At 33.5% G+C, this 10404-nt stretch overlaps 1 protein-coding gene across 1 annotated transcript; it reads right to left on the bottom strand.

Annotated features, from left to right (window-relative positions):
* Nucleotides 1–231: 231 nt before the first annotated feature.
* On the bottom strand, nucleotides 232–4792 carry LOC127098546 (phenylalanine ammonia-lyase class 2). The gene is made up of 2 exons (XM_051037161.1): nucleotides 4271–4792; nucleotides 232–2284 (listed from the first exon to the last, which is right to left on the bottom strand). Exons 1-2 carry the CDS (start codon nucleotides 4687–4689, stop codon nucleotides 535–537), a joined length of 2169 nt encoding a protein of 722 aa, XP_050893118.1. The 5' UTR covers nucleotides 4690–4792; the 3' UTR covers nucleotides 232–534.
* Nucleotides 4793–10404: the final 5612 nt, after the last annotated feature.

Below are 10404 nucleotides of genomic sequence, written 5' to 3'. Positions count from 1 at the left end.
CCTGGCCCATTAGAGACCAACATATTTTATAGACCATTGAGTAGATTCTCTTCTACAAGATTGATTGATCCTTAAATAATGCTTCTCGTCAAACTTGTACTTTGTTCACCTATGTTGCAAAATTCAACATACTCCTACTACGATTTACTACTGTCACTATAACTACATATGTTTGATCCTGTTAGTTGAATCAAAATATCAAACAACTAATCATAAAAATGTAATCCAATATTCATGTCTGAAACACTATTTATTCATGGAAAAAACACCATTTACATAATATACCACGTATCATAAGATATTTCCACCCAAAGCTGTGGCAAACAAATCAAATTCTGTTACAAAAACAATTAAAACTTCCTTAACATTCAGGAAAACTTAATAATAAACCATGCATTGAGAACATCACATTGATTTGCCATTTTCCTTAGACTTATAGACAAACCAATTTCTTCTCAATGCAACTACCATAGATATAGAAGAAAAAAAACCAACCAGTTCTCCCAAGAAACATAGTAAAAATATTCATACAAGTTAACAAATTGGAAGAGGTGCACCATTCCACTCTCCAAGACATTCCATAAGAGGATCAACAATTTTACCTTGACACATAGCTGTGAACACTTTGTCGCACTCTTCGCCCGGGGAAATCGCCTTTTCGCCCGTCAACAAAGCGGTCCCCAACTCCTCTCTGACAAACTTGTACAATGGATAAGACCTGCATTCCTTGATCTTGTTTGGGATTCCACTTTGTCCGTTTTCGTATGCAGCTCGTACATTTTCAACTTCTTTCGGTAAGAGAGCCTTCAACTCGTCTTCAAAAGTTGCAATCTTCTGAAAAATCGATGTGTTCGAATTCTTCTCACCTTCCACATTCACCAACGCATGATCCACAAGCACTTGCCTCAACTTTTGCATCAAAGGGTATGTAGCTAGACAAGGATCGTCAGCATAGGCGAATACGTACTCTCTGTCGACAACTTTGAGCAAATCTTTCTCGCAGAATCTAGAAGGATGAAGCTCTCCGTTGACACCGGTTGTGAGTGTTCTCTTAGCAACTTGACTCACAGTGTTTTTCACAGCATTTCTCAGATTCTCCTCCAAATGCCTTAAGTCAATTGCTTGACAAAGCGCGACCAGGTAAGTTGAAGACATGAGCTTTAGAATCTCGATAGCCTCGTTTGTTTTTCTCGAAGAAATCAAACCGAGAGAGTTAACATCTTGGTTATGCTGCTCAGCACTTTGGACATGAGTGGTGACAGGGTTAGCAAGATATTGTATCTCGGAACAATAAGAAGCCATAGCAATTTCAGAGCCTTTGAAACCGTAATCCAAACTTGGATTCCTACCTCCAGAAAGATTTGAAGGCAAACCGTTGTTGTAAAAATCGTTAACAAGCTCAGAGAATTGCGCGAACATGAGTTTACCGATTGAAGCAAGAGCTAAACGCGTGTTATCCATGGAAACTCCAATAGGAGTTCCTTGAAAGTTACCACCGTGTAAGGCCTTGTTCCTCGAAACATCGATCAAAGGATTGTCGTTGACGGAGTTAATCTCTCTTTCAATTGACTTGGTTGAGAATCTAATCACTTCAATCAAAGGACCAAGCCATTGTGGTGAAGTTCTAAGCGCGTAACGATCTTGTTTCGGCTTTTGCAATGGATCCATCTCATGTAACTTCTTATCTGCTTTAACATAAGCACTTCCATCCAGAATATGTTCCATAATAGCAGCAGCTTCAATCTGACCAGGATGATGCTTCAACTTATGAGTCAAATGATCGGTAAATTCCGGTTTTCCTTGCATAACTTCCGCGAAAATCGCCGACATAACTTCAGACAAAACAGCCAACACATTTGCTTCAAACAGAACAATAGAAGCCAAACCAGAACCAACAGCGGTTCCGTTAACAAGAGCAAGACCTTCTTTTGGCTGCAATTCAAAGAACTCAGAACCAATATTTGCAAGCTGAAAAGCTTCTTTAGCATTAAGAATTTCACCAGAGGGTCCAACGGCTTTCGAGTTCGGCCTCCCGGTTAATAAACCAGCAATGTATGAAAGTGGAACAAGATCACCAGAAGCCGTGATTGTTCCACGAAGCGGTAAACATGGAGTGATGTTGTTGTTAAGAAGCTTTGTGATTGCTTCCAAGATTTCAAATCTGATTCCTGAGTAGCCTTGAAGAAGAGTGTTGATTCTAACAAGCATTGCAGCTCTTGTTGCAGTGTGTGGTAATGTACAATTGGATTCTGTACCATTGCCAAATATTCCAGCATTCAAAAACCTGAAATTAATTAACAAGAAAAAAAAATTAAAATCCCGACAATAATTTAAGAAGATCAATTCCACTGTCCACTAACCAGGTATCCATTTACAGACAAACCAAAACTCTATAATAGAGGACCAATTCCAACATTCACTAATAAAAGTTCATTTAATGCCACAGCAGAACTAAGTATGACTAGCCCAACACAGATTGTTAGGATCAAACCTAAGACCTTGAGAATAACACTCTTTTAATTTTTAGGTCCTTTACCAACCTATAAAGGGTCTAGTTTTACACTATTATCTGTTCATCTGTATAATAAATTATCAGTTCAACTTTATAATAAATAGGAGTACTATTTTAATGCTACATATTTCATTGACTAAGTCATGTAATATAAAGTCTCATTTTTACTAAACTTTTTATTAATGTATAATTAGGTGACGTTTAGTAGTATATGGCGGAAAATAAAATGATTAGTTTAAGTCAAAGATGGTGTAAGTTAGGAATTTGGAAGAATGGTAGTAGAAGGTTAGGCAGTCAACAAACCACACATCACGTGCAAACCACTTTGTCTTTGTCCTAATACTCACCTAACCCAAATTCTAATTAATGTTAATTACTACTAGTAGTTCATTAATTAACTTGCTAATAGACTGTTTCCAACTCAGTAAACTGGACCATGTAGTTAGGTTGTGGACACGCCTCACCATAGCCTTCTTGAAGAATACAATATTTAGTATTTCTTGTTTTTTGTTAACGACTAGAATTTATTTATTTATTATTTATTATTCTTTTAATTAGTTCATTAATTAACTTGCTAATACACTGTTTTTGGTTACTATTTTTTTTCTCATTTACATTGATTGAATTTAAAAAAAAAACTTAAAATATAATTTTCTAGCCAAAGAAAACCGAAATTGTAAAAAAAAAAAGCCAACTTTCTGTTTTAAGGCAAGCAATTGGGTCATTATATTGTTTACATTTTCCCTCGAAATAATAAATTAATAAGTTATCTCTTTTTATTTTTGATAAAATAAAGTAAGTTACTTAAATTAATTATTTATACTGAAAAAGCCAACATATCATTAATTAATTAATTAGCGATGGTACATTTTATTAGTTTCGGTATTTATTTTTTAGTAGTTAGGTATTGTCATTTTAGCTTTTTTTTCTATTTTTGCCTAATTATTTCAGGAAATAAAAAATACGTAAAAATATTTTTCCATATTTATATTACAAGGAATAGGTACAACTTGTATTTATTCCTTCTAAATTAAAAGTATTAATATAACATTTAAATTATTTAATATTATATCATTCTAATATTAATTTATTTTTAAAGAAATTTAAATTTTGAAACAACAAAAATCTACTCATGATTAAAATAATAAAATTATGCAGGCCGATAGAGATTCATTAACCAACCTTATTAACTAATTACTTTTAAGCAAAAACTATATTATAAAAGGGTTTGGCTGAATGAAAAATATTAATTTTGTATGAATTGGTCAAAAAGATACTTAATAACGAGGATAAAAACTTATGCAGGAACATGAAATATATACTGTTAATTCAATCTTTAAAAAGTCAATTTTAATCTGATAAAACATTTAAAAAAAGCATCATATCGGTTAATACTAATTATCATGGCAAAAAATATAGTAAATCTTTGTTAGCCAATTATGTTCATTTTCTTAAAAAACTGAATAAAAAAAAACTTTCTTTATCAAATGTTAAAGATATTCGAGAATTAATGACATGTTTAGATAAAGTGAAACACACTGTACTACGTGAAGGAGAAATATATAACATTAATAATTGACTATTAATATTTGTTATTAAAAAAATACCCAGTAAAATGCATAATAAATTTTGTTAAAATAATAATAAATATTTTTCTTTTTTAAATAATAATAATAATGATTGTTTTAAATTTATATTAAATATTATTGACTCAACTTTCTCTAATATTTAAAATAAAAGAAAATAAAAGTTAATTACCTAATTAGCTCCTTCTGCAAGGCACCACCTTGTTTGGTTCTCCGGTGAGAAGTAGCACCAAAACCGGTGGTAACACCGTAACTGTCCGTCCCTTTGTTCATGCTGTCCATCACCCAATCACTACTCGCCTTCACGCCGGCCCTCGCCGACTCTGAAAGCTCCACCCGAACACCACTATCATGAGAAGCAATTCCAGCCACCTGACCAATGGTAAGAGTCTCACCACCGATTTTAACAATAGGTTTACGATACTCCGCCACCATACGCTTCACCTCATCCAAATGACTCCCCATCAACGACTCCGCCGCCGCACCCCAGTTGAGTGGATCAGCACCAGCACCAGCACCAGCAACAGTAACACCATTTTTGCTCAAACATAAAGTTTCTTGAACGTGGCCATTGCTGGTAACTCCCTCCATTGTAAGTAATAATAGTTATGATATTGAAATTATGAAAAATTTATGATATCTTAGTATTGGATGGGAAATGACTCAATGAATTGAATTGATTTCCTGAGGGAGTGATGAAGAGAAATGAGAATATATAAAGGAAATATTTATGATAAAAAAATAATAAAAAAATGTTGGGGCCAATTGGAATCTGGTACGTTGGTATTTGGTAGGTGGGAATAATGGACGGTGGAGATCGAGTTATTGCATGAAAGAGTGTAAGGGGGTTGGTGGATAAATAATTAGAGACGTTAGATCTTAATCGACGGCTATTATTAAGTGACGTGGCATATTCTAAAGACGTTGCTAATGTTGTTGTATAATGTGAGCTTGTTTTCTTGTGTGGACACAAAACATGAAACAAAATGTGGTAGTTGGCCACAAAGAGTGGAAATGAAATGGAAAATGTGGAATGCAAGGTTTACACGAACTAACACCAACTACAACTTTCAAGTGGCCAACCTATCTTTCTTTTTTACTTGTGTTTTTAAGATTAATAATTGTAAATTTTAAGATTGTTTGACTTAAAAAATATGTTAGTAGGATATCATTTTTGTTCCGATAAGTCAATTTCATTATTAGATCGCAATATCCATTTACTCATTTTTAAAAGATATATTTGTTAAAAAAAAGGAAAATATCACTTATAATAAGTAATGTAATATTCTCTAATCTCTTTTAAAGAAAAAAATGGTGTTACTTAATAAAAGTTCAATTATATTGGAATTAAACCCAAAATTTTGAATAATTTTGAATAATTTTTGATAAATAAGATTCAATCAATCGATCAAATTCTCTCTTATCTCTCTTATTCTTAACTCTTCACTCGAGTGAATCAATCAATATTGATTGCAAGATTGTATCGATGCACAATGATGATAAAAACAAGAAAAGAAAATTGAATTGGGGAAAGAAAACGGTTACGGTTTATCGAGAGAGGAAACAAATGAATTGATTATGCAAAGTTTCACTCTGCTCACAAACTGTGATTCTTTTATTCCTTTTGCAACTACAAAATTCAAGTGTTTACAATAATACGAGTTACTCTCTATTTATAGATTTTGAGCTTGTTTGCTTCTCAAGCATGACCCAAAACTAACCTAACTAACTCAGCTAAACAAACAAATAAAGCTAAGTCTAACATTACTGTCGAGATACTCTTTGACATTTCGACACCTAGGTGATTAGACACTTCCTTGCTCCTGTCGAATAACCTGCTTCGACACAAGGAATTAAAATTCAACACACCACTTAATTCATTGCGTCTAAGCTATCTACATTCATCATAGACCTTAACTTCTTAAACACTTCGACCTGCACTCCATTCGTCATGATATCTGTAATCTGATTCTCAGTTTTGCAGTGTTCCAAGTTCAGCTTCGCTTTTGCTACCTGCTCTCGAAGACAATGGAACCTCATTTCAATGTGCTTGCTTCATCCATACGCTTTCAGTTTCTTCGCCAGATTGATAGCAGACATGCTGTCGATCTTCATGGTAATCGTTCCATGATTTTTCCTGTAATCTCTTCGATCAAATTCACCATCCATGTTGCTTGACATGCACAAAGAGAAGCAACTATGTACTCTGCTTCACACGACTACATTGCAATTATAGATTCATTTCTTGAACTCCAAGCAACTGGTGCACCATCTAGCATAAACACATATCCAATTGTGGATATTCTATCCTCAACATCACTACACCAACTTGAGTCGGTGTATCCCACTAACTTGCATTCTTTCCCTTCATCACTTGCACGAAACAAAATGTCATAGTTGAGGGTTTCTTTCAGATAACTTAGTATCCTATTCGTTGCTGCTAGGTGTGATACCATTGACTTCTGCATGAATCTACTCACCATACCTACATTGTATGCTAGATCAGGTCTTGTGTGACAAAGATATTGAAGTGATCCAACGAGTCTTCTATATTATGTTGGATCAACATCCTCTTCATTTGTGTCTTTCAATAGTTACAATCTGGGATTAGCTGGAGTCAAAGTTGGGTTGTCATCTTGCATCTCAAATCTCTTGAATATTTCGCTCATATATCTTCTTTGGTGCATCATCAAGCCTCTACTACTCTTGTAGAATTTGATGCCAAGGAAGTATGAGAGATGTCTCAAGTCTGACATCTCAAACTCCTCACATAGGTCATGTTTGAAGTCTTCGATCTCCTTCTTCCAACTTCCTGTTATTAACAGGTCATCAACACAGAGATGTAGTATAAGCAATTCACTATTGCTTCTTCTTACATATACTCCATACTCAACTGTGCACTTCATAAATTCCTTCTCCCATTGAAATCTATCTATCTTCTTATTCCAAGCTCTTAGAGATTTCTTAAGTCCATACAGGGATTTATGCAACCTATATACATTACTTTCTTCACCATGTTTCACAAACCCAACTGGTTGTGCAACATAAACTTCTTCCTCTAAGGGCCCATTCAGGAATGCACATTTCACATTCATCTGACATATGTGCCAGTTGATCATATTTGTTAGACCAATAACCAACTTGATTGTTTCGATCCTAGCAACAGGTGCAAAAACTTCATCGAAGTCGATTCCTTCTTTCTGAAGAAATCCTTTCGCCACAAGTCTTGCCTTATGTCGAATTACTTCTTCTTTTGGATTCAACTTCACCTTGTATACCCATTTCACATCGATTTCCTTCTTTCCCTTAGTCAATTTGACAAGTGACCAAGTGTTATTGACTTCTATGAACTCCAGTTCCTCATTCATTGCTTTCACCCACTTTGAATCCTTCAATTCCCCAACTGCATTGATTGGTTCGACATATGCATAGAAAATATAGTATACCATCTCACCTTTATCATTGACCATATCATCTTGTCGTATCCCAAATTTTGACCTCCTAATCTAGATCACTAATGTGATCAGAGTCCATGTGAGACATCTGATCAACCCAATGACCTAAAAAGTCAAAGGGGGATCGATTTGACTTTTTATTTTTGATCTCATCTTGATTAAACCAATAATTAATTAGGATATTTGACCAAAGGATGGTATTAATTAATCATTTTATATGTTGATAATTTAAGGTTAAATTAACATAGTTAGATTAGTGGTATTGATTAATTAAAACTAGGTTTTAGTAGAATGTTTGATTATTATTTTTTCGGATTTTATTAGTTTGGGATATTGAACACAAACTAAACAAAATGATTATTTACTAACAACTTCCAAATAAAATTTACTATACCATAATTCAACAACATCATATTCTTAAGAATATCATTTACTAACAACTTCCAAATAAAATTTACATCACATTCTTAACCCATACCATAACTTACACCTATTACATATACATAACTTAAAAACAACCAAAACATTACTGCAACTTCATTACACTTAACTTACACATCACATACCATCATAATATACTAAACCAACCAACATCAAAATAACATATTCAAAATCATTCTTAACTTCAAAATAACTTCCATTGTCTTCACATCATCCTCAAACAACTTTCCTTACACGATTGAGTATATACACAAATAGACGGTCTAGAGGACTACGAATTGTAAGACCCACATTGTCTCCTCTACGGTGCCTCTTCTTCTTCGCACAATGAATTTCTCCAGCTTTACTATCTTATTCTTTCTCTTCGCACAATGAACTTCCCTGTAATACATATCTTCATTATCACAATTAATAACCTCGATTGCCTTCTAGTTTCACCAAAGATAGTTCTTTGTCACATACCTAAGAAAATGTTGCATGAAACAAGTCAAATAATCAGATATATTTATCAGCAAATAACATGCATGTTAGAGCACCAAAAAGGATGATCTAATACATCAACATATAAAAACATTTTTCCACGTTGTATTTGAAACTAACAACTCTTTTCCATGAATACTCCTCCTCCTTTTTCGAGTCTTCATCGTCATCTGGCGGATTGCTGTGAATATCCAAGTTTGATGAATCTAATACCTCTATAACCCTTTCACGGAGCCTGGTGTTTTCTTGAATTTCAGTATCAGATACGTCACTTCCAGAGCTCTCTTCCCAACTACAACTTAATGAGCCATAATACATTACTTTCCATCTTTTAATACAAGTTTGTAAAGTCATTTCAACTTTAACATAAACTTTAAATCTTACCCGCTACTTTCAGTTGGCATTGACTTTTTGAGTTCAATCGCTTCCTTAGTTTTGTCATTCTTACGAGAAATCTGCAACACCTCCTTTGATGAACCCATAATTGCTTTTCCTTTGGCCTCCACATGCATCTCATCCAGCGTTTTCCCGATCCACTATGGATCTCCAGATTTTTTTCCCGAAGCCCTGGAACAAAACAGACAACGCAATAAAATCAGACAGAACTACACTACAACTGATAAAACTCTACATGGAAACCATTAAACTAAAATATATTCATCTACGAAAAACCAAACTAACTCATACTACAACACAATTAAAACACATTTGATACCCGACTTTCTCTCCACTATTTTCCGAAGACGCCATTTCCGGTGATATGAAGCGACTAACACATGTTGGCTGGGAGAAGGAATATTACAACTTTCTTACTTTAACAGTGACGTTTCCGAACTCACTTTATAAGTGAGACAAAATATTTTGGAACTACAATAAGTTTCTTGTTTTGGAACACATAACCATGTCTTCAATGTCCCACCAAGCCTACTTACAACACAACTCTTAATGATCCAAATTTTACTCTTTTCACCTCCAACGTGCATCATTACCCCAACACTTTTTTTTTCTTTTTCTATTTTATTTTTTTGATATTTCTTTTTTATTCCACTACTATTTTTTTATATATTATTACGTACTATTATAATCATTTTAATTAAATTTTTTGCAACCACTTCTTATTTTCCTCTCCATTTTTTTCTATAACACACTTTTTAAATTATTATATTTCTAATCTTTTATTTAATTTTTTCATTTTCTAAAATTTTAATTTTTTCTCCTTCTTTTATATCTTTGTTTATTAATTACGCATACCACACCGTACGAACACGGTTACCCCACTAATTACCATGAAAACACAAAAACCAAAATGATAAATAACACCAAAATCACACCGACTTACCACTTTCTAAAATATTGTTAACATTGAAGAAAGATATTGAACACCCTTTAACCATACAACAAAAGATATTCAAAAAAATGTTTTGTTGAAGAGAAACAATTAGTTTTATAGAACATATAAGGTGCATAGAATGGTAATGGAACACATTCAAACAGTTTTATAGATGTAGTAATTTGTAAAACTCATCCCAAATCTGCAGCAGTTTGAAGAGTGACATGATCCATTCACCACTTCTAATTTCACTGAAAATGAAAAGGGAAATTGATGTTGGTTAGCTTAAACGAAATGATTTTTATATAGGAAGTTAGAGAAAAAAGTGAAAGTTATCGCCTAGACATCTTTTCCAAATATTCACTATATTCCATGGAACATATGCTTCACATAAATATTTGGATGAGAGTTTAGTTGTTTAAAAGTCCATTCACTAATCATAGCCTAAGAATAGTTTATAGAAAATAAACATTACAACATTAAAATTATGGTGAGTATGATGAAACATAGCCCTATAATGACTAGACAAGTAACCCGTTTTACAAGTTTTCGTCTCACAAACTTGTGGTGATCATGTAGATAATTCATGAAACTGGTGAA

Source organism: Lathyrus oleraceus, chromosome 6, assembly GCF_024323335.1.
Source record: "Lathyrus oleraceus cultivar Zhongwan6 chromosome 6, CAAS_Psat_ZW6_1.0, whole genome shotgun sequence".
NCBI classification, from domain to species: Eukaryota; Viridiplantae; Streptophyta; class Magnoliopsida; order Fabales; family Fabaceae; genus Lathyrus; species Lathyrus oleraceus.
This window is presented reverse-complemented; position numbering and strand designations above follow the sequence as displayed.